Source organism: Equus quagga, chromosome 11 (assembly GCF_021613505.1).
Source record: "Equus quagga isolate Etosha38 chromosome 11, UCLA_HA_Equagga_1.0, whole genome shotgun sequence".
In the NCBI taxonomy this organism is placed as follows: domain Eukaryota; kingdom Metazoa; phylum Chordata; class Mammalia; order Perissodactyla; family Equidae; genus Equus; species Equus quagga.
This window is the reverse complement of record NC_060277.1, coordinates 98,469,003-98,493,648: the sequence shown is the minus strand read 5'-3', so window position 1 is coordinate 98,493,648 and position 24,646 is coordinate 98,469,003. Positions and strand designations below refer to the sequence as shown.

Genomic DNA, 24,646 nt, shown 5'->3' with positions numbered 1-24,646 from the left:
GGAGGAGGAAAGGAGGGTGAGAACTGGGAGGAAGAAGGGAGGGAGGCGGGGGAGAGGGAGGAAGGGGCAAAGCGAGGAGGGGGTTCCTGCAGCTCAGGCCTGTCAGCAGCTTCAGCTTGGGCTCTCCTTAGGGCGCTGTCCTCCCTCTGCATCCCGAGGGGACACAGTGAGCTATGGGTATCTGCCTTCAGGCAGGAACTGGCCCAGGAAGACTCACGGGGGCACGGAAGGGCCTGAGCCCAGGTGGGTGTCCAGAGAGAAGTGAAAGGGGGCCTGGCCTGGGGCCTCACCCCTCAGACCCCCAAAGGGTCTCCTGAGAGGCACCAAGACCACAGGTGGACAGATGTTTACAGGTGATCACGGGGGACAGCCCCCAAGGGCATGTGCTTTGCTGAGCAGTCAGAACTCACAGGTGAGCCCAGATCTCAATCGTTCGGTAGAGTCCTGCCCCTTCGGAGCCGGGAGCTGCCCTCCAGCCTCTGCCTTCGCACACAGAGGCCCCACAGGCCCTCTATTTCACTGACAGGTAACTGAGGCCCAAAGACGTTACATGACTGGCTTGGGGTCACAACATTCCTGTCCATCAGTTTCAAGCAATGCTCTTAAAGTTGTCTCCAAATGGGTCCAGTCTTCCCAACTTGAGAGATGCTGGGCATTCTAGAAACCACGGTGGGATCAGGTGTCTCTGGGGTGCTCACTGGGCACAAGGTAGATGCTGAATAAAAGCCTATTGAATAACAGTGTCTGCCTGAGAAGATTCTCCTGCCGGTTTCTCATGTGTGTGTGTGTGTGTGTGTGTGTGTGTGTGGACATAAGATGCCTAGAAAGGCTTTAGAAATATTCTGTAAACAGCCACACACGTTAGTTATTCTGTTGCAGCATCGGCCGTAGAATGACCAAGCTGGCTGGGACAGTGTCCAGTCCAGTTCCTCGGAGGAGACAGAAGCCCAGAGAAGCTGCAGGGCTCGCCCAGGGCCCCCCGCTGGTTGAGGCGGCGCAGGGAGTACAGCCAGAACTCTGTCTCCCTTGCACCACTCAGCTCTTTCTCGAAGCCTCCTGTGCAAGGGCTGCGCTGCGTTCAGTACACGTGTATCACGTCCCTCGCGCATATAAGACATTACCTCCACCCTCCTCAGAGGCCACCACCCTCGTTCAGGAGGGACTTTCCCACAGGTGACCACGGCCAGTGGCAGAGTGTGAGCAACCCCATGGGGTGGAAACCACAAGGAATGGACACCCTGAGGGAAAAGGACAAAAAGCCAAAGCAGACATCCTTGAAGGGTGCCCTCGAGCTGGGGGTCGGCTGGGACATCTCTTACTCCTGGAGCTCGGCCATCTGTTTCTTTGCTTCCCCCTCCACCAATCAGAATTCTAGTTTAAACTTTTCCTGAACCACTTGCATCTTGAGCTCACTTTAGCCTCATAACGCTTCTCCTTCCCAGCTCCTCCACCGTAAGTTGTGGAAGGCAGGGGTAGTCTCCATTTTGCAGGTGGGAAATGAGGGCCTTACAGGGTTAGGCTGCCTGTCCTGAGAAGCCAAGTCTGCTGGTCCCCAGGCCAGGATTTTGCCAAGTTCCCATGCTGCCTTCCCCTTCAAGCCCAGTTCTGGGAAAAGACAAGACGCAGCCTGCCCAGCCCACTTGTTCAATTTGGACTCCTATTCACCCATCAAGGTCTGGTTGAAAAACCCCCTCTTAATGTGTCCCATTTAAATGCTCCCTCTGGGTATTTCCCAGCTCTTAAACATACCTCGGGGGAATTGTAAACATTCAGCTGAACTGTCTATTGACTGTTTCTTCACTAAAACTGAGTTTGTTGAGAGGAGGACTGATTTCACTCATTTTTGGATGCCGAGCAGAGGGCCCGGTTCTCCAATGGGCACAGCACGCCCGCTCCCCTCGCCAATCTGAGAGGCCCCACCTGATGGCCCCAGGCCCTCTCTCCTCACCCCTTCAGATCCTGTGGGCTGCCACAAGGATGAGCCAGGGGCAGGTGAGGCCCTGTTGGTTCTCTGGGCCTGACCACACGCCGCTGGCTCCGCTGTCTAGAAACCCTGTGTGTGACCCTCAGGAGGAAGCCCTGGGGGGATCCTGGGAGCAGAGCCGATTGGCTGGGAGTTCACTCTCCCGGTGGCCTCGTGGCCTCTGGGCGCTCCTCTGAAAGCCCCACTGGGTGTGTCTTTACACTAGGCCGGGCCCGGTGCTGGGTGCTGGGAGCACAGAGAGGTGCGTGGGGCACCCTGGTCTTGCAAGAACTCTCAGCTGAGCCTGAGAGGCGCCCCCAGGTAACCCATGCTCCTCCCCACTGGGGCCCGGATGCCCACTCACCCCGCCTCACACCTGGACAGCACTGACCACCAGCCCTGCTGAGGGCTGGGGCCTCCAGGATCTCACCTACCTCGGCCGTCCCACCCACTCCCTTCAGAGGACCATGGACATGCATGTACCAGCTGGCTGCTAGCCAAGGATATAGGTCGTGGCGCTATGGTGCTCAGCCCACTTGGGGCAGTTTTGAAAAATACAGACATCTGGGCTCCAAGGCCAGCCCTGCTGAATCAGACTCTCTGGGGGGGAATTCAGGAACCTGGATCTTTAACAACCTCCCCCCGGGGTGTGCCCAGGGCACAGCGGGAGATGACGCTATACCAAGTCCTCAGCGTCCTCTGGGAAGTTCTCTGGCCGCAGAGGTTTAACCTGCATCTCCCTGAGCTTTCAGAAGTAACTCTCAGCCGTCAGAAAACATGAAGGACAGAGGAACAAAGCAAACGACACTATGAGGAAGCAGCCAGGTGAATTCGGAATGTGAGTTCTGACGGGACACAGGCTGCAGGCCTGAACTGTCCAAAAAGTGCACGTCATTTTTAAAAAGTGTGAGAGCAGGTGTGTTGGGGGGAGGAGGGGGGAGGGATGTTTTAGATTAAAATAAACAAGGGACATAACAATCAAATAATTGGAACCTAGTTTGAAAATCCTCACCGTGAAGGCATTTTGAGGGTACTTGGGGAAATCGGAATCATTAGGAATCATTAATAATTTTAAGTGTGATAATGGTATGTGGTCATGGGGACCATCCTTGTGTTTTGGAGATGCACTGGTGGAGTCATGATGGTCATAACTGTGTTTGAAATGCTTCAGCAGAAAATAACAAAAGAAAACAAACTGTGTGCGTGTGTGTGTGTGTGTGTGTGTGTGTGTTGGAGAGGGGCGACAGGAGGGAGGGCGGGGTGGGGGGAGCAACTACTGGCAAAACGTTACAACAGTGGAACCCCGAGTTGTGCATGTGCGTGCTCCTGGTACTATTTTCGCTTTTTTCTGATTGACAATTTTCATAATAAAACTTTGAAGGAACAATAATAATAAAAACTCCAACCAACTCCTGGGGACCTCCGGACCCGATCCGCGCAGGGCTGGACCCGGGCCTTGCCGGCTGAGCGCGCCACGGTGGCGGATCTGCGGACCCGCGGGGGGCGGCGCGAAGCTGCCAGCTCTGGGCTCGGGGCCGTCTGCTCCCGCCTCTCAAGGAGGGTATTTCCCCGCGTCCCCCGAGCGCTTCCTCGCGCCGCGTCCCCCACGGCGCTGAGAATGCGCAGGTGAAAACAGCCCTGCCCGGCACCTGGACTTCCCCTGCTCGGTTCAGGGAGGCTCCACGCAAGTTCAAAGTGGTGGCTGCCCCTACCTCCCGGCCCCGTTCCCCATCTGCAGGCGAGGCAGCCGGAGCGAGCCTCAACATCTTCCTCTGCGCCCCCCTAAATTCATCAGTCCCGGACTCCTGCCGCCAATTCCTCTGCGCGGTCGTTACCGTCACTCCCTCCGTCCTTTCTTCTCAAGGGGCTCGTTGCTACAGGCGCCTGCCTGGTTTTGCAGGCGTCCACTCGGCACCTAATAGGAGCTGTGTTCCGGGGCCCCCCCGCAGACCCATGCAGGACCTCATTAAATGCTGCTGCACTCCGGAGGGAGGGGCTGGGGGGAGGGGGAATACGTCACTGGGTCTGAGCCCTGGCTGCACGTCAGATGGCCCCGGTGGAGCTTCCAACTGCAGATGCCTGGGTGCCCCCCTCCTCTCTGTAGTCTCCTCCCTCCCTCCATCTTAAGAGGAGGCGTGGAGGTCCAGAAGCACCGACCCAGGTCACACACCAGACTCAGAACCTGCTCATGGTCACACGGGAGGGGGACACAGGGGGCCTGCCCAGCCCTCTGGCCTCCCTCCCCAGGGCCCCACTTCCTCTTGCTCCCAGCGCCTGTCCACCCTTTCCAACCACAGTTGTGTCCACTTCCTCTTGTGAAGCAGCCCTGCCTCATCTTCTCTCTCCTGGCCTCTTAACAACTCTCCATCTTTACAGCAATGGAAGCAACACTTTTTGATCCAGCAGCCCATCAGTCAAAAGTGTTTGGGCATGCCCCTCCATGTACACACACACAGGTCTGGATCACACACCAGCCAGCCAGCCACCGCGCTCACGTTTCATGTGTGTTACAAAACACACACTAACATACACTGGAAAAAGACGAGATAAAAAATATATTTCAAAAGAAATCGTTCCCTCCTAAGCCTAATGCATTATCAGCTGACCTCCTGCCAAAGCCTCAATCTGGAGTCCTCTGATGTCTCTGGCCTCGTTTTCCCATCTGCCTCATTTCCAGCTTACCTTTCTGAGCCTTGCATGGGGTCTGTTCGTGAGTAAGGGGGCACTCTCCCTGCAGAGGTACAGGACCCCAACAAACGCTCTTGGGGTTCAAGGTAGCAAGACCTTCCTCCCGTGGTTCCACATCTTTCTCGGTTCTTGCACACAACTGCTTTTTTGTTTTTTTCTGTCTAGGACTTTGTGTTCCCCAATCATCTCTCACCGGAAATGCTTTCTCTCCACCAGCCTATGGTGGAGCCTCCTGTCCACTCACCTCCTCTGGATCTGTCCTCACTCCCACCCCCTCACCTCCACGCACCGCGACCAACACCCCGCCATCCCACCAGACCAGGGGCACCGCCACACGTGTGCTAGGGCCACAGGGAATTTCTGCTTTTTCAGTTCTGGGTTCCAGTCACAGTCATTACAAAAGTAGAAAGGAGTTTCTTCTGGGGGAAACACACTTTGGACAGAAAATATAAAACCATACACACAGAGAGCAAACATTTAAATTAAAAAAGTTTTCATTACCAGTTTCTCTACAAATTGGATGTGTGTTCAACACAAGGGGCGAAATATCAAAGCAGATTAGCTCCAGTTCAGGTTCCCTCAGGAATCACCTGGCCTAAGACAGGGCCGGAGTCACCACAGACTGGAGGAGGTGCCCACAAAATGAGGTGATGGGGACACTCAGCTGTAAATGAATGACGAGGAACCTTTTACAGGCGCAGACACAATGGTGAATAAGATAATGTGGGGTGTATTTATTTGGGTAGAGAGTAGTTAATAAGGCCATGAGGAAATAACTTACCAAACTCTACTGTAAGTAAGGTAGTGAGGGAACCAATTTACTAGAGCACTCAGAATAGTTATTATTGTTAATAATGATAGCTAACTTTTACTGAGCCCTGACTAGTGCCAGGAGCCACATAAAGTCCTTTACATAGAATATATTATCTTTTAATTTGACAAAGAACTCTGCAAGGTTATTATTATTCCCATTTGACAGGTGACGATATGGGTTCAGAGAGGCTAAGTAACTTGTCTGGGGTCACACAGCTAGGAAATGGTGGTTCTGAGAAGACTAAGAAAGCGGTGAGGGGAGACGTTTCCAAGGACAAGGCTTGTCTGTGTGACGGTGGAGGCTAAAGGCGGACGGGGAGGAAATCCTCAGGTCTGTCCTGCTACCTCAGGCTGCTCTCTGGCTTATTCACACTCCCCGTAAATTCAAACGCTGGGGCCCCTGCCTATTGATCTTTTTTCTTTTGAATGTCATCAAGGATCCTCCACACTTGAGGTATATTCCTGTGTATCTCAGACAAGGCCAGACCCACGCTCAAGGCATCCCGGGGGAGGAGACCTCTATCTGAGGGCTGAGGGATTCGTGCGAGACAGGACTCTCCCGAGGGAGGTCAGGTAGATTACACCCGTTCCAGCACCTTCCAGTTTGCAAAGCATTTCCCACACAGCATTTCGGTTAATCCTCTCAACCGCCCTGAGAGGTAAATATTGTCTCTGTACAAATGAGGAAACTGAGGCTCAGACAGGGGACCATAAGCCGGTAAGTGGAGGTGGGGTTGACCCCCGTGTGTCTGACCCAAATCTGGTACTGCTGCTATTTTGCCGCTCTGTCTAGATCCCCCTCTGGTGGTAACCAGAGCATTCCAGCAGGATGCGCTCATTCAGCACCCACAGTGTGCTCTGCCCTGGGCTGGCGGCGACGGGTGAATAACAAAGTCAGTGTCACCGTCTGTAACCTGGAGGAGGGTATAACCTAACGGGCAGGCCACGTGCACAGGAGTAGAGGACGCGAGCAAGGAGACCAGCCAGCTTACAAGGCATCCTGGTGGAGTCGCGTGTGGAGTCCAAGTGAAGGAGCACAGAGAGCGGGGTGGGGGATGGGTTACCCACAGGGCCTCAGAGGGGTGCTCAGAGGTGGATCTTTATGGCTTGAGAGAAGAGGAAGAGGAACGCACTTCTGGGACATTGACGTGACTCAAAACACCAAAACCCAAGGAGCAAAGAGAGAAGAAGGGCACGGCCTGAGGGCCCAGCTGTCGGGTGTTGATCCCAAAGGCAGTGAAGTGGGGCCGCTCGTGGGCCTGAGCGAGGCGAGGGCCTATGCAGGCCTGGCCCCTAGAAAGGAGCCTGTCAGAGCCGGAAAGAAGGCCGAGGGCCATCGGGCACGGAAGGAAGGCCCACAGGAGGTGGCAGGACCCACGTTCACACCCGCTGGCCCCGTATCACCAGTTTGGGGGTTCAGCTGGGATCCCTTGGCACTGAGGAGCCAAAGAACTCAGCCAATGGCCAGAAGGGGTCTTCCAAGTCTCACGGAACTCGGGTTCTGCCTTGTTCACGGAACACACTGTACCGCCACGGAGAGGACAGACATCGAAAATTCGACACCTAGCAGATTCTCACACTAGTCAAGCTTCTAAGAGACCAATTCGTCTACTGGTTCTTGGGAACTCCCTCCTCTCTCCAGGCCAGGAACCAGGCTGGGAAGATGGCAGTGCCCTTGTCTCTCTCACTCACTCGGCCAGATGCACCGGCTCCTTCTGCTCACGGGGACCGTTGCATCATGACACCTGGTGGGAAATCTCACCAACTTACCTCACTTCTGTCCCTCTGAGCCGCCATTTTGGCCCTCGCGTCCTGGCCTCGGGTTCTGGGCAGCAGCTGCTCCCTGGCCTGGAATGATCCCGCAGCCTTCTCCACTCCGAGATGAACGGCCTCTGGCACATGCATCTTCCACCTCCTACGTTTGCGGCACCACTTCCAGCCCCTCTCCCCAGGCCCCACATCTCACTTCTGTTGCGAGGATGGTGCTAGAATAAAGCCCTGGCCAGTGCAGAGAGAAGAGGACAGTGGACCCGTGACTTCCGGCTTCTCTGTCTAAGTGAGGGAGAATGGGCTGAGGGGGCTGGCAGCCATGGGGATGGCAGTTCCGGCCTGCTCCCCTCCGAGGGCGGCCTGGCCCAGCCCTGAGGCCCCTTTACAACCATCCCAAATCCCGGGCTGCTAGCCCTCAGGTAGTTTTCTTTCAAGGGGACAACCTGCCTGGGTAAAGGTGACCCCAGGCGTCCCGCCTGCAGCCGTTCTGGGCACCCAGGGCCCAGCAAGGTGCTGTGGGCGGTGGCAGAGCTGAGTTCTAGGCTGTCCGCCTGCTCTGAGCATTGCTGACTCACGGGGGATTTTTCTACTGTGTGCTCCAAGTGAGTCCTGCCTCACATCCCTGTCTTCCTGGTCTCCCATGAAGGTGCCGGCAACCCTGAGGCCGCTCGAGTGGCTCCTCCTCACTCGCGTCCGCTCTTGCTCGCTCATGTGCGCACGTGCACACAATACCCGACCACGCAGCGTCGTGGATCCCCATCTCGTTAGGAAGGTTAGAGGATGAGAAAAGAAACCCGATCCAGTTCACAGTGGGGTATCCACAGAGGCAGAGGAGCTGCCCAGTTGCCCAGCGGTGAGCCCCGTCACTTAGCACTGGCTGAACTGCTGACCTAAGTCCTGGTCCCATTGCCCATGACCGCATCCCCGTGGGAGGACTCAGCTTCCTCATCAGAAAAATGTAAACATCACCTCCTTCAAAGAGGCTGGAGGGAGGCATCACCGAAACACCGTGTCCCAGATGGCGGCACAATAAATGGCGGTTGTTACCGTCAGAAGTGCGCGAACATGGGCCAGCGCCGTTCTGCACGCCAGGCCGTTTCATTTAATCCTCCCAACAACCTGTAAGGAAGGCACTATTTTCCTCACCCCCATTAGGATGGGGACTCTGAAGGGTGGCGATCAAGTGATTCCCTGAGGTTACCCGGGTAGTTAGGGCACGTGCAGGCCGGCTGCAGGGTCTGTAGGCTGGCCGCAGGGCTCTACCACCTCCTGGAAGGAGTCCGAGCAGAGACCGTCATTCAGTGGCCGGGGACTGAGCACCAGCTTGTGGGAACACAGAGAGGTGAGTGTGACCTGGTCCCCGCCCTGCAGGGGCTCCCAGCCTCACGGGGAGACAGACGCCTAGGAAGCAAATTACAGGAGGCCTCGGCGGGGAGTGACTCATTCTGCCAGGGGTGGCGGGGGCGGGCCTGTGGAAGCATCGTGGAGAGGGCTGCCACTGGCCAGATAGACCCGTGTCCCTGGGGTACAAAGACCAATGGGGCCTGGCTTCTGCCTGCCTCACAGGAGACGGGATTCAGCTGGATGACCGACGGATGGCTGGCGGCTTCATTCGTTCCTTCCTGCCTGCTTGCATGGTGCGTTCATTCAACTCAGGCCCCATTGGACGGCCTGCTCTGGACTGAACTAGTTCATAGGATGATTTTCAAAAGTCAGAGGAATCACAGCCTGATTGCTGAGAAGAATAAGCCCACAAAGACACACTGACATGAAAGGGGCAGGAGAATCTTCTAGATCACACTTTCCAAATGGGTAATAATTGTTACTTGGGGGAAAAGGCCTTGAGGTTAAATACTTTTGGAAAACAGATTAAACCAATGAAAACAAGGGTCATCCTTGCAGAGCCTCTCTGTGTGGCTAATATGCTAATGAGATGCTAATATGCTAATAAGCAGCCTAAACTTCAAGAAGCTGGAAGTAGCGGGGAGGGTGGCACTTCCCAAATTTATTTGACCCCAGAAGCCCTTCTCTGCAGCGTTAAGTCGGATTGGTGTGAAAAGTACAATTTCTGATGTCCTGCTCTGGCCCAAAAGGTGCAGAAGAGCTGGGAGAGAGCGAAGTGAGGCCGGGAAGATTCCCAGGAAGGGGGCGGCTCTGAGCTGGACTTGAATCCCGCGAAGACCACGGCCAGGTGGAGGAGTGAGGGGAAAGAGCTTTTCGGTTAGGGAAAGGGGTCCTAGGACCCCTTTATCTTTATAGTGGAGGCCCAAGTAAGTGGAGTTTTATCTCAGGGCAGGGAGGATGAACAGGGGCTGAGCCCTGAGGACAGAGTCCAGTGGGAGGTGGCGGCAGCAGCTGGTTTCTGCTATGTGCTGAGGAGCGCACACCCTTTCTTTCAGAAGGAAGGAGTCCCAGGGTTTGGATAAGGATTTGGGAGAAGGATTCACCTTCTGGTCTTCCCTAAAGTGGCACCTGAAAGACATTATTGCTGTAACTGAGGCAGGTGGCCCACAGGGACAGAAGGGCAAGCAGAGGGCCAGGAGGGAATCGTGCCCTCGGTCTGGTGGGGCTGACAGGATGGGGCTCCCGGAAGGCATGACATTATTTCTGGATAGTGCAGGGTGTTCACGGCCCATGAGGGTACATGTGAGGAGCAGAAAGGGAGAGAAAGTGGTGGAGGTGGAGAGGAGAGTGGGGAAGGGAAGTCTGGGATTCCATTAGCTCCTTTTCCCCCATCACCAAATGGCCGGTGGTGCCCTCTGGCCCTTAGGCCAACAATGTGAGGAGCTTGAGGGGCTGAAAGCTGAAGTCAGGGAGGATTTCCAGAGACACTTCAGAAAAGGGCCATATGTTCTTCCAAATGCATATTATATGTGTCGACATGGACCCTGGGTCCCAGCCCTGCCTCTGCTTCTCCCTGCTCTGAGATCTTCAAGCAGTCCCATCTCTGCAAATCAAGACCACAGATCACATTGTATAGCTGCCAGATCAACAAAAATAATGAAGTCACTCGATTCCAAGTGTCAGTGAAGACACAGAGCAAAGGTGAGGTGCAAACAGGCACAATCTCTTTGGAAACCAGTTTGGCGTCAACTTGCAAAGTGGACCCTTCGTGCATCCTGCAACCCAAAGTTCTCCTCCTGGGTAGGGACCCCCATGAGCTACTCTCCCTCATGTGCACCTCAAAACACACACGCATTGACAGGAGATGGAATAGACGAAACGTGGAATATTCAGATGACGGACTATTACACAGCTGTGAAAATGAAGGCATGCCTGTGATATGCAATAACATCGTCTGAAATGTGGAAACACAACACAGAGGGAAAAAAGCAAACGACAGAAGACCGCATACAGAGTAACACCATTCTATACTGCCTAAAAATAAGCAAAACAAAGAACATATTGTTTTGTATTCTTAGCTAGGAAAACTATTATTTTAAAGTAATGGGATAAATATGCAGAATTCAGGATGTGGTCATGTCTGGAGGGAGAGAGGGGGATGGGATGGGGAGGACCTTGATCACATTCTAGTTCTTCAAGGGTGTGGTGGGGCCCGAGTTTTCATCTTGTTATTATGTCCTATATATTATATGCTATGTTCTCTCTGTGTGTGTGTCAAGTATCACATAATAAAAAACAGTTTTTATCAGTTTGCAATCAAAAATACTTTTAAGAACAAAATGCATTATGTGGGCTCTCTGTGCCTCAGTGTCCTGATGTTCCTTCCTATGGCTTGGCAGGCCCCTCTCGCCTGAAGTTTGGAAGTGCATCGTGAGCACGGTCCCTTGGCCGGCCTGCATCTCACCCCGGCCTCCTGGTACCCTCAGCCGTACCTATTCTCTGTGCCCAGCAGGGCCCAAGTGGCCAGAGTCTAGGCCATTAATTAGGGCCATGTTAAACCTACACAGACCAGTCCTTGGAACCCCAGTAAAAACCCTGGCAGCCACCGTGTGTGACCTACCATTCCCTTCCTGTGGCCGCACAAGTATTTTGGATGAACAGGACACCAGGATGCAAGGTCAGGCCAGAGTCCAAGTCACCTTGGGTCCACTGAGTCACAGACTTCTGCCACATGCCCCTCACCCTCTTTCTTCAAACAGGTTAACTAGTTGGGAGAAACCAACATAAAGCATACGGCTTTCCCTGAGTGTGGCCTTTTCCGTTTTGAAAGGAATTCAGATCTTTCTGTTCCAAAGAAGCCTGGCCTGGGACAGAATATTTTCATAAGTCTTGCTATGTTGGAATGACCTTCAGAACATCCTTAATTCGTTCAATATTTAGTCACCTTTAACTCAGTTCCTGTGTATTATTTCATTTCATCCTCATAACTGCCCTGAGATTGGAACTTTTCCCCCTGTTTTCCAGATGAACAAATTGAGATTCAGAGATTTTTAAGAAACTACCCAAAGTTCCTGAGCTATGAAGTAGCACATCTGAGATTCACACCATGGCCAGTTTGACTCCTCTTTCTGGAACACCAGGCTGCCTTCCAGCACAGACAGAAGCTAGAAGCTCAGAGTCAGACTCAGGAATCACAGCGAGGGACAACCCTGCCCTGGAGAGTGGGGACCCGCTGAGCCCGCACGTGGACTTGCTCAGGAGGAGCTGGCTTCACTGGCCAGCCAAGGGAATTAGCAATTGCACTGCATGTTTCAGAGGGTGTGTGAGGCTCACTAGGGATGCACAGACACAAAGCAGAATCCTGCCCTGGAGGCACTGACCCTCGAGTTGGGAAGACAAGTCGGATGCACGTGAAGAGGTAACTAGTGACAAGTGCCAGCAGCTCTTCTGGGGAGGGCCTCACGGAGGCTATGGGAATTAGCCAGGGCTGGAAGACTGAGCCTCAGACTGACAGGTGACTCTCAACAGCATCCCTTCATCCCACGACTCGTCTTAGAGGACCCACTTGTGCCCTGTGCTATGCCTGGCTATGTGGGTGCAAAGAAAATTGAGACCTGGTCCTGCCCTTGGGGGGCTCACGGTGTAGTCAATGAAGCAGACATGCCTGGCAGGGGCTGAGCTGGGCTGGGCGCCGAGGGAAGGCTGCACAGAGGAAACGGTGCCTGAATTGTGCTTTGAAAAATGAACTCGAGTTCACAGAAGTCATTCCACGGGAAGGCAAGGGGAGTGGAGATGGGAGAGTGTATAAGAACAGCACAAACAGGAAAACGAGATAAGGGCAAAAGGTGTGGCCATCAGACCCCAGACTGAGTCTCACGTGTGTTATATCCTCGACTCCTCACAGTAGCCCTCATTTTACAGAGAGAAAACTGAGGCTCAGAGAGGTTCGGGTCACCCAGATATGAAAGGCAGAACCGTCTAGAGCCCAGGACTCCTGCCCCTCAGCCCACGCTCCTACCCACGCAGGTGAAAGTAGGTCGCAGGGCGAGGATGCGGGCGTGGGAGATGAGCTGGGGTGGAGAGTTAGGAAGGGGCTAGATCGTGCCGGAGGAGCTCGTGGGCCGGGCGGAGCGTGCAGCAACGGTCAGACCTGCTAGCGAATGCTCTTCTGACCGGGCCATTGAAACGTGACAAAGCCGACCAAATGTGAAGGAAGATGCTTTGAGGCTGAGAATGTTGGTAAGACGAGGTCCCAGTTTAATGAAAAGGGACTTGAAGGTAAGAGGTGACCACAGACTGCGAGAGAGCTAGAAGTGTTGCCGAGGCAGAAGGAAGTCAGCCTGCGGAGGGAGGAAGGGAAGATGAGGCGAAGATGGAGATAGCACGCCTTCTTCAGATCCTGCGCTGGTCAGACCCTGGGGGCCCCATTGCCTGTCCAAGTGCCCTGGCCTGGCTGGAACATTCTCCGGCCTGGGGTGAGAGAAAATGAGCCTCATCCACCACAGGCCCAACATTTAAAAGTTTCACATCAGGTTAACAAACTGTTAAGTAAAATATATTCTGTCCACCTCAGAGCTGTACACTTAACAATTGATGTTCTTTCCTGTATGTATACTTCAGTAATATGTAAAAAAAAAAAAAATCCGTCATCTTATCTTGGTGAAATACCTTATTCCCCACCCAGAAGGCTAGGTTCTCCGTGGAGCTCTGCTAGAACAGTGCCCGGGGAGAGCCAGCCCCGGCCTGCAGGCTGCTCATCCCCGCTCCGTCCCACACTGGACACCCCACCGGAACCCCCAAGCTCCATCCACAGCCCCTGCAAATGACCTCCCCTTGACCATCTCCTGGCCTTGGGGCCGCCACACCAGCCGCATGGCCTGCCCTGATGGGATGACCCCAGGCAGAAGTCTGCACAGCCCGAAGTAAACTCACTGGGGCAGGATGCTTCAGGCGCCTGAGTACCTGGAGCACAGCTGAGAGTGGGGGTTGTGGGTACGACCACTTGGACCCCAGACTCCTTGCCCTGCAGGGAGGGGAACAGCCTTAAGACACCAGCGTGGAGCCCTCTAAATGGAAGGGCCTAGCAGGACCCCTTTGCCCTGTCTAAAGGCAGTTCTGTGGGCCACAGCATTTGCAAAAACATAGAGAGAAGCTGGAGAGAGACCCGAAGAGCGAGAACAAGGTGGTTAAAGGTGTGCACGAGACTGAGTCATCTGGGAGGGAAGACTCAGTGAGAAACACACCCTGGTCCTTGAGTGCAAGCTGAAAATCTCCAGTGATGCTCACATCCAGGAGACCAAACAAGAGAATCTGGGCTGGGACTAAGTCAGGAAAGACTGCAGTCAGACCCAAGGAGGAACTTCCTGGCTGTCAGGATGTGGTGTCACTGAAATGGCTGTGAAGCCTGGTGGGAGCTCTGGGGTTCGCCAGCTGTGGATCCTTGGCCAATGAAGTGACTTTCTTGGGGCCTCAGTTTCCCCACCTGTATAATGGGGATAACAAGAGCATCTGCCTCCTGAGGCCATTGGGAGGATGAGTTAATGTGTGTGCTGTGTTTCCTCAGTGAGCCTGTGAGCCTTGATTTTCACGGATAAAATGAGGATGAAGATGCCAATCTCATGGGGTTCTTAAGGCTTCAAGGACAGTGCCGAGGTTACAGACTCCATCCTTACTGAGAGCTGAGGAAGGCTCCAGAATCTTTCCTGCAGAAGCTTCAGTCAAGATGGAGGACCACCTGGCTTGTGCTCAGGCTGAAGTCTCTTCCCTGAAGTCAAGGGGCTGAGGGGGGTGGTCTCCAGAGGTGCTGCCCACAGGAGAAGCAGAGAGAAGGTGAGAAGCTCCTCAGAGCTGAGAGGGTGCCTTGCCAGCAGATGGGTGAGGCCAGCCTGGCCTCCCTCCCTGAGGCTTCATCCCACAGATGGGGGCTTGGCACCTCCCCAGCCAAGCCAGTGTCCCTCTAGGGTTTTGCTAATGGGAAGGGCCTGGCTGGCAGTGAGGGACCCGGGCACTCATCCTGTGTGACTTTGGCCGGGCCTCCCTCTGGTCTACCTCCCACCTGTGCCCTGCAGTGACAGCAGTTCTCAGGAGGGCTTCTGGGGGGCGGGAGCAGCCCAGCTGGAGAGCCAGGGTGGATGCTCCCAGGGCACTCCGTCACCCGTAGCATGGCAGCAGCAGCGCTGGCGGGCCTCCACGGAAAGGGCAGGTTAGGGGAACCAGATGTGACGGGAGCCAGGGAAAGAGGAAAGGACAATGCTTGGCCAGAAGCGGGAGAGCTTCCCAAGGGGAAGATTATGTGCCGGCTTCAAGTTTAGAATGAAGCAGATCATGGAGAATAGAAAGACGGTGACTTCTCCAGAGACAAGGCTTTTGTAGACCTGTGGGCAAAGGCTGACGATACAGAAGCAGAAAGAGACCATTTGGAACGGTCACGACCCAAACTATCCAGTCAGGGCCAACTCCCAATGCCGCAAGGTTCATTTTTGTTTTTAACTTATGTCTGCCTTGCCTCCTTCCAGAAAGATTTTGAAGCGGCTGACAGCAAATGTTCATTCAAAGACAACAAGTATTTATTGAACATCTGCCCTGCACTTGCCGGGCACAGAGGACACAGCAGTGCGCAAGGCAGTGCCTGCCCTCAGGCAGCTTGTAACACAAACACCTGGGATTCAAGAGGAAAATAAAAAGAGAAAATCAGGACCAAGGCGAAGGAGAAGATAAATACACCAAGTCAAGGGCCACACAGGTGCAAGGACTGAGCTTTGAGTTTCATTCTCGGTTTCCTAACAGCCAGGGTATAAAAGGAAACGTACTTTATCTGAAAGGTTAAATCATGTTAGTTTCCCTGAGAAAAATAAAGTTGAACATTAAATTGTAAAGGTCAGGTGAAAAATCAGCTATATCAGAGATGCTAACACAAGAGTTGGTTTGGGCAGGAAAGAGGATTCTGTCCGATTGTTTTCTGATATGTGGGGGATGGAGATTGGGTGGAAAGGAGCAAAAATAAACTGAGCAGAATGATAAAGCTTACAGCTGGAAGTCGTGGAAGTCATTTACTCCACCTCCTGTTTCCCAGTTGAGAACACGGAGGGCCAGGAAGCAGGGATTTGCCCAAGGCTAACCCCCCCCCCCCCCCCCGAGTAAAACGGTCACACCGGTAGGGCCACGACTACCAACAACATTCAATCCCAGCTTGAGGACATGTGGAAAGTGCCAGTGACTTGCACAGAGCCCCAAATAAGAGACCTCTTAGAGGTTCAGAAATAGTATCAAGAAACCCAAAGCAGCAGTTTTGAAGTTGAAGGTCAAATGCAATCTTGCCTCAAAGCCATCCTTTGGGAACAAGGTAGAAGATGAATAAGTAAATTCTTGCCTTAAATAAGAAGTCCACTTCTGAGGCTGAAAGGAGGTAGAAGGAAAAAGCTTTGGGCCCAACAGCACATGGGTTCAGAGTCCAGGCTGCGTGACCAGAGTCCTCATCTCTAGAGCAGGGAGAGTTGGGTTCCAGATCATGACGTGGGTGTAGGAACCAGCACGTAGACACCGTCCACAAACACTCTGACCTCTTCCTGGGTGGAGAAACAAGTCCTGCCAAATGGGATTTTAAAGGTAAAGACTCGGACGTCTAAGCATAGTGTGAGCTGGTGAACACAGGGGCAGAAACAGGCCACAATAGGAAACATTTGCAAGTGGAGCCAGGATGGAAAAACTAACCCCGGGGGAACTGGGACTGTGCAGACGAGGCTCACCTCAGCTTCCGGGACAGCAGCCTGCTCAGGTCAGGGGTCTCATCCTCCTGAGCCCCTCCACAGAGCAGGGCTGTTAGCCACGGGGTCTGAGCCAAGCCAGGCCTGAGCGGAGCAATGGGAACCAGGTCCGGCTGCCTTTCAAAGTTAGCAGAAGCAGTGTGCTCCAAGCCTCGGGTCACCCTGGGGATGAGGTTTTGTTCATTCTGCTCATTCAGTCTGCTCATGACACTGTCATGATTCACGTGTGCAACTGGCACTCTTAGAGACCTCTTTTGTCCGTGTGCCTTTACAGAGTGCATTAATGCACAGAGTTGTGTTTTTGATTACTGACCCCTACCATACGCTGGGCACTGGGCGAGGGCGGCCCCAGGTGACTCAAACACAGGTTCTCCCTTGAGGGGGGCATCTGTAGTCTAGCAGAGGAAAATGAGACACCCAAAGCCCCTGGTGGGCAGTGGGGACATATGGCATGTCTGCCCGTGGGGGAGAAGAGGAAGGAGTGATGATATGTTCCCTGATCAGGGGGTAGTGGTGCGGGAATCCAGGAGGGCTTCTGAAAAGAAGCGGGTTTTGATCTGGGTCTTGAAGGCAAAGTGGAATTTCAGCAGTTGAGTGTGGGGAGGGGAGAGAGCAGGTAGCCAAGTATGTCCATGAACAGGCTCAGAGGGATGTTGGGGGGCTCCCGGGAGGTTATGAAAGGTACCACTGACAGGTGGGTAGAGGCCAATCCTAGGGAGCCTTGGTGCCAGACAAGTGGGGAGCCACAGGAGGTTCTGGAGAGACACCCTCAGAAACCAGGTTAGGAAGATGGGTGGTGAGGAGCTGGCAGGAGGCAGGATGCTGGTTCCCTCCTGCAGCCACAGCCCCTATTTGCATTCCTAATTGGCCCTGAGAGGAGAGATTGGTTTTCCTCGCTGGCCCAGCTGGCTCTGGCAGATAAGTGGGACTCTATGCCCAGGGGCAGGTTTCGCAGAACGCCCTCCCAACAGACCTGGGCGCTCAGTCCTGTTGCTCCCATCCCCCTCACCACCCCAAAACACACACATACACACACTAGGTCCTCCCTGTTTTTCCAGCCTAGCTTGAGTGAATGGTCTCCCAGTTGGCCAGTCCTTATCCAGGTGATTAGGATTTCCTGATGACCACAGGCCTCACAAGAGCCCTTCCAGCTCCCTCACTCCTCCTCACTCTGCCCCCCTCTCCCACCACCTGTGTCCCTGCCTAAAAATCCTCCTCGGCGTCTGGCTGAGCCCAGGGCAGGCCTGTGATCTCTGCATCAGGTTGGGGTTGGGGGGGCTCCCAAGCCTCAGGCCATGAACCATGAGTCTGGGCAAGCCCTGGGGCCACCTGGCCTCAAACGCCTTGCCCCCTCCCTTGGGCAAACCCTGCTGAGCCTCAGGACCCCGGGCCATGGGGGGGGCATGGGGCTCCCCCAAGTCGCTGAGAACTCCCCTGTCTGGCGCCTTTCCTTCCTCCTCTGCTGGAAATACCAACTCCTCCAGCTCAGAGGCTCAGAGTCCTGCTGGGTCCATTCTGAGTGCCTCTATCCAGACGCGGGCTCTTACTCCTCTTTCCTGGTAGGACCAGCACTGATGTTAACTTCTCTGGAAAGACCTTGATGCTTCTAATCGGGCTTTCATAAAGATTATTCCTTCTGAAGTTCTTAATAGCCCTGCAGGTAGGCAGGGCAAGTGGTTGTGTTATTATTATTGCTCATTTTGCTGATGAGAAAACCGAGTATGGAGGAGGTTAGAGACGCATCCAGGATCTCACAGCTGTTTGAGTGTGAAATTTTGTGCTCACTTCCCACCCTGCCCTGAGGTCAGCTCTCAGTGACCCTCCTCCCAGACACAGATTGTTCAAACCGCTGGGTGACCAGAATCAGGATTGAGATGGCAGAGCTGGAAGCCTAAGGCCAGCAGCTTGCCCAACTCCCCCATTTATTGAGGCCCAGAACAATGAAGGGACTTGCTTAATGTCACACTACACTAGTGGCAGAGCCAGGTCTCAGGTCCCCTAACTCCCTGCCCAGAAACCTCCCACCACCGCATGCTGCCCCCTCTTGCCTCGGAGCATACTTCTGCATCTCCGTCCTTCCCCTAGATGTATGGGTGTGCCTGACATTTCTGGAATTTACTCCACACACATAATGAGGCCATTTTGAGAAGGCCTGCCTCAGGGGGAACCAGAGCGCTGTCTAGTGTCCCCATCCTGACCCCTGCCAACTCCTCCCGCCGTACACGCTGAGCTGCAAACAGATGAAGGGGTTCTATTGGCTGGGCTACCCTGCCCCCTGGCCCCGACACACCTTTCTGGCCTCAAGAATTGGAGGCGGAGTTTTGGGGTTTCAAAGCTGCGATGGAGGCTGCATGGGAACTGAGACGCAGCAGAGGGACGGCAGGCTGGTGCCACTTGGGTCAGCGTTCATGGAGGGAATCCAGGTGTCACCGCATCAACTGAACAGAATGGAGCCTGCCTGTCAACGGCGCGGGAGGGACTGTAGCTTTGGCAGTGGAATTGTGGTGACCCCCCGAGACAGTAGTTTAACTCGAGGACAGAAAAATTTCTCTCCCTCCGATACAAGGATGCCCCTGCCCAGAGAACCCTCTGGATGGAAGGCCACCCTTGTGCCCACACACCACAGGAAGCCTAACACTGGAGAACTTCCGAGCCCAGAGCCTGGGCCCCAGCCCCCAGCCCCCGGCCACTGAGAACTGAACAACAGAAAAGGAGCATGCTTGAAGGAAGGACCCAGAAGCAGCAGTAGGATGATATGGCACTAGAGGGAAAGTGTGGGGTACCACCCTCAGGAAGCTTCTAGAAACCCTCTGCCCAGGTGGGTTAGCTATTCACCTGTCCAGGAGCAGGGAAGAAACCAAGTGATCTTTCCCAGGTCATCCTGTTTCCCAGCCCCCTCTGCTTCCCGGACTCTCCTTGAAGAGTGCTGGAGACGGGCCTCTGGCCTCTCCTCTTTCCTCCACCTCCTTTCCTCCACCTCCTTTCCTCCGCCTCCTTTCCTCCAGAAGCCCTTCCTGCTCTCCGGGCCCAGCTCCGAGTGAGAAGAGGGACGTCCCTCTCTGGCCACGGGAGAAAGAGGGACCCTGATTGGAATTGGGGCAGCGACAGGGACAAGGCCTGGAGGAGGGGGGGTAGAAGTCGATCCTCGGCTGCCGCCCCACTCATCCCTCTGCCCCCCAAAGAATGTAATTAAGCAGCAGGCCTCTGCCAGGAGCCAAGCTTTCTGCCTTCCGTCTATAAATCACCTTCTGAATCATCTCTCAGCTCCTGGAGGAGCAACTTCTGCTCGGGCTGCTCCAGGCGGCCCCCGGGCCACTCCCCCCCAGAGCCTGGCTCCCCCACCCCTCCTCCGCTGGCCCAGCCCGAGGTGGCTCCAGGTCCCAGCTGGAAATGGCAGTGGCTGCAAGAGTCGTGCAAACTGTGGGGTGGGAGGAGGGTTAAGGGAGACTCCAGTGCCCTCTCTACCCTCCCCTCCCCTTCCTGGGCAGGCAAAGAGCTAAGCTGAGGTTAGCCTGGCCTAGCTCCCTCAAGTTAAGAAAAAAGCTACAGGCTCATGGTCACTAGTGCCAAGTATGGTGGGGCAAGCTGGCTCTGAAGATAAGGAGAAAACAGAGCGGAGTGGGGCCAATCTGGGCGGGCTCCTTGAAAGAGGCAGGTTTAGAACCAGGACTTAAAGGAGTCAAAGTAGCTTGCAGACAGGGGGTGCAAATACATTTATATAGTACTTCCTGTACACCAGGTATTATTCTAAGAGCTATACATGTATTCACTCATTTAATCTTCACAACCCTAGGAGGTAAAAGCAGTCACTATTCTCATTTTACAGGTGGGGAAACTGAGGCTCGGAGAAGTCAACTTGCCCTAGGTCACCCAGGTAGTGCTTGAAAAAGCCAGATGTGAAAGTGAGCCCCTGGCTCCAGAGGACCATGAGTACTGGGGGGAGTGAGGTTTAGAGGTGCGGGCAGGCTGGCTTGGCAGTAGTGGAGCAGCCAGCTTGGGGAGTGAGGTCAGACGGGGCTGCAGAAGGAAAGGGCTGGGCCGCCTGGAGCCCTGTGCTTCACAGCCGTGAATCCCGCTCCCAGCCCTGTGGACCCTGAGAGCAGCAGGGACCCCTCAGGGTGGTCAGGGAAAAGGAAGCCCAGGGGGAAGCAGGGACTTGAAGCACAGAGAAGGACAGGGACTCATCCTGGGTCACACAGCCAGGCGGTGGTAAACTCAGCACTCAGACACGGGGCTGCACTCAGCTCTGACCACGTCCTGGCAGGCGTGATAACACGAATGCAGAGCTGTAACATCAAGGGAGGCATACTGCCTCCTCCAATTAGAGGGGGGTAGAGAAGGTCTTTCCCTCCTTGGTGACTTTAGAATGATTCTGTGGCTCAGAGGAAGGGGGATCGAAAAGAAGACAGGTCCTCCTCAACCTCTGGGCTCACCACATCCTGAGGCCAGAAACTCTTCCTTTCCCCACTCTCCCTGGAAGGCTCTGTTAGCTGCATCCCCCTCTGAGAAGAGTCACCTCACCCGCCCCAGCCCCAGGCTCCTTGCCTCCTGCCCAGACCAAGAAGAGACCTTTCCGAAGTCCGGAGAAACCCCAGGGTCATAGCTCCCTCCTCCACCATGTGTTCTTATTCCCGTCCTCAATGCCACACCTGCCCAGCACCATTCTGGTTTGTGAGCAGCAGGTTCTGTAGGGAGCAGGAGGGCGGAGCCTTGCTTGGCTCCGTCTACTCTTTGGGGATTTCCACCTAGAGCCCTCTCTGTCTTCTTCAGTGACTGTGCGTGCACCCAAATGCCAGAGTGTGGGCGCTGGTAGGGTCTGGCTGGGTTGGCCACAGAGAGTGCTGCAGGGAGGGAGGAGAGAAGGTGCCCGCTAAAGGACTCGTCACCACAGTCCAGCTCCTGCCTCTTCTGACCTCCTCGATAAGGTCTTCCCACTGGGCAGACATCCCGGACCCGAGGCCCTCAGGATCCCTGGGGTTGGGGGGGATGCTCAGGGCCAGACTCCACCCATCACTCACATCTTGGCCCAGAGCTGTTGACAAAATGCTCTGAGATTCTGGGACAACTTTCCCCACAGCTGCCCCTTGCCCCATGCCTTCCCCACACACGTTAAGGCAGGTTCTTCCAAGAACATAACTCAGCTCCAGGCTCCTGGTATTATTGTATTCTTTGACCTGTTTGGGGTTTTTTTCTTTTTTTTTTTTTTAAGCAAAATGTGTTCCCATTAGAAGAATACACATAGATAGCCACCAGTTTTGCTCCCTTTGGACACCAAGCTCTGCCCACAGCTAGGGTGGGGTGAGCAGGAAGGCTGTTAACTCACTTCCAAGAGACCTGGATTAATTTGCCCGCCACATCCCCCCAGGGAAAGGCCTGCCCTAGAAGGGAGACCACCCGGTGAAAGCCTGGCCATCCGATCTGGTATCTGCCCATCTGTCTGTCTGTCTGTCTGTCTGTGGGATCAACAGCCTCCAGCCAGATCAGCTCCTCGCCAGCCCCAGCCCCAGCCAGCTGTAATTCCTGCCTGTTACAAGTGTTAACACCTGGCCCGGGGCCTTCCTCCCCCGCAGTCTCCAGGTGCCTCCCTGGGCCCAGCCCACTGACCCCCACGGGGTTTGACTGAACATGTTCACAAGCCTCTGAAAGGCGGCAGTGGGTGGGAGAGGCAGTGGGACATCTGACAGATGGAGAAACTGAGGCAGGGCTTAGGGCAGGCGCTCGAGTTGGGGAATGGGTCCCAGGATGGTGAAAAGAGAACTCAGATGTCTTATTTCCCCATTCACTGCCCTTGACTTTGGCAGAACATTTTCCCCCAAGCTGTGAGGCAGGGCAGCGGGTGATCCCTGCGTGGAAGGTGAGGAAACAGAGGCCCAGATGGGTGGTTCACGCAGAGGCGGGGCACGGGCCCCTTCCATTGGGGCCTCTGCCTCTGGAATGCAGCACGCACTAGGCTGGGCCCTAATAAGATAGCTCGTTTCTCCCTCACGAAGGAGAAGAAAGACAAGTTCCTCCACCAGGCGCTAACCGGGACTGACAAGAAGAATTATAGAACTTGGGCTGCTGCGGCAGCTTCCTGCCCCAGCTCCACCGCGGCCTGCTGCGAGGCCCTGCCGCGCGCGAGGCCCTGCAGCGCATCTCTTCCTTCCGTGAGCCCGTCTGACGCCCTTATGCTCTCCTCTACCTTCTCTCAGGGCTGGGGCCTGAGCCGTGCAGGCCGCTGGGGGCTGGGGGGCCTTCCTCGAGAGGTGACACGGACAGAAATCCTAGCTAAACGATTTCCCCTGTAAATCCCTCCGGGGGAATGTGTTAGCTGGGTGGGCCAAAGAGGGCAGGACGTGATGGGCTCAGACGCTAAAAGGACTGGAATCTGACTGCCCCAGGGGCAGAGTGGGGACAGGAATCTGAGGCTCTCACTCTACTGTCCCTGTCCCTGTCCCAGCCCTGGCTGGCTCTGAGAAGGTGACTCACCCTCCACTCCAGCTCTGAGACCAAAGGCAAACAGCCTCAGAGAGGAGGGCTGCTGACCAGTCCTCAGGCACACAGAACGAGCTTGTGGCAAAGAAGGCTCTGCACCCCGCCCCCCACACATTACTCAGCCCCGCATCCCAGGTCACCTGTGCCCCTGGTAGCTTCCTTGTTAGACTCTTGTCTCCTGCTGGACCATCCCTCCAGGACCACGGATGCCCACCAAGCACCCAAACTTGGGGTGTCATTCACACCCATGGATCATATGTCTGCAAACATATCTACAGCTACGGGCCCAACCATGGTCTCTGGCACTTGAGGATGGGGTCTCAGGCAGACACAGACACAGCCCTCACACTCACACCTAGCAGCACAATCAGGTCATGGCCGTGAGCACTGACATCCATGCACAAAGGCATCCGTGGGGCTTTCCCCTAACACTGTCATGAAGGCATGTGCACACACGCACGTACACACACACGCAACAATCACATGCCCAGTCATGAACAGTCATGCGGTGTCACAAGCAGACACAGGTGCTGACCTTTACACGGGCATGGATACTTCTAGACTTTCTCTGTCTCACACACACATACATGCACATCATAGAGTCAGCCACTTGCTGACACTTGTATGCAGACACAGCACACCCTGTCACGGGCCACAGATCCCCCAGGCACATCTTGCACGAGTTCACATCCATGGTTGCCCAGTTCCAGACACAGACACTCCTACACAGAGACATACTAGTGTATAGTTGCCACCTCTTCGGGGCAGAGACCTACAACACACACACACTCAGGTCTCTCCTCTGCTAAAACAAAGCAGCATCCCTGTCCCCCAGAACCCTAAACAAGCCATGTGTCCAGTGTTACATTAGGACGAATATCCTGGCTTCCCAGGTTTTTCCAACATCTTCCAATTGAGTGGTCCCTAGCTAGATGCTCCCCGGGGCACCAGTACACGCCGGACCCCACCAGCACCCCCCGCCGCCAGCACCCCTCGCCGCCAGCAGTGCCCTGGGAAGTGCCCTCCTCCACTTCACAGCATAGGGGAACCTAGTCTCTCTTCCCCCATCCCTGCAGCCTGTGGGTCTCCAAGCCCTCTCTTCCTACCCTCCCCTGCCAGGTCGCTGTGAAGGCAAAGAACAGTGTGGCCTTGGCCAGGGGATGGGAAGAGGGTCGGCAAAGGCCCATGAGGCAGGACGAGCTTCTGCAGTGGCCTTCTCCCCACCTGGCAGAGCCCCCAACCCAGAATCTCTGGCTGCCCCGGCACCCCATGGACTGTCTTTATGCACAAGAGGCCTCAGGCCAGCCCAACACCATGGGAAGGGTGGGCTGGGCAGAAGAATGGCTTCCCCTTGGGTATCTGTCCTGGGAGCAACTCTCAGCACCCTCTAAACAGAGACCCTTGGCCATGCCCAGCTCCTGCCCCCATCTCAGTCCCCAAACACCCAGACACAAACACTGCCACCCCCAAACAACTGGAGGCAGACTCAGGGTGTGGCCCCCGAATCTTAACGGCTCTGTTCCCCCTACCCCGGGTGGGGAGGGAGTGGCAAGGCAGGGAAAGTGGAGGCACACAGGTGGCACCGCACCCTGGCGGCCCTCCCCTTGGACTTTCACCCCAGGAGCCAAAGCCCCTCTTACTCACAGATCCCAAATTCTTCCTCCTCACCTCCCACCCCCGGGCTGAGGCTCTCCTCCGTCCAGGGGGGAAGATTCTTTAATTAAAGTTTTCCGGAATGCAGGGGGCTGGAGACCGAGGAGAGGCGGGGTGTAATTTAGAGAACTGGTTTCAGTGTGTCTTTCCCCTCTGGCCTCCGGGACCTGCCCCGGGG

General features: G+C 55.0%; 1 protein-coding gene across 4 annotated transcripts in view; it reads right to left on the bottom strand.

Annotated features, from left to right (window-relative positions):
• The window catches only part of WNT3 (Wnt family member 3), a 48,004-nt gene that overhangs the window by 21,821 nt on the left and 1,537 nt on the right, over positions 1-24,646 (bottom strand). For 2 of the 4 annotated variants that reach the window (XM_046676954.1, XM_046676957.1), the window contains exon 1: positions 7,235-7,380. The exons of the other annotated variants lie outside the window; for them this stretch is intronic. In XM_046676954.1, coding sequence (XP_046532910.1) covers positions 7,235-7,365 — 131 coding nt within the window. In that variant the 5' untranslated portion in view covers positions 7,366-7,380. Of the gene's footprint in view, positions 1-7,234; positions 7,381-24,646 lie in introns of those variants that run through there. 4 annotated transcript variants of the gene reach the window in all.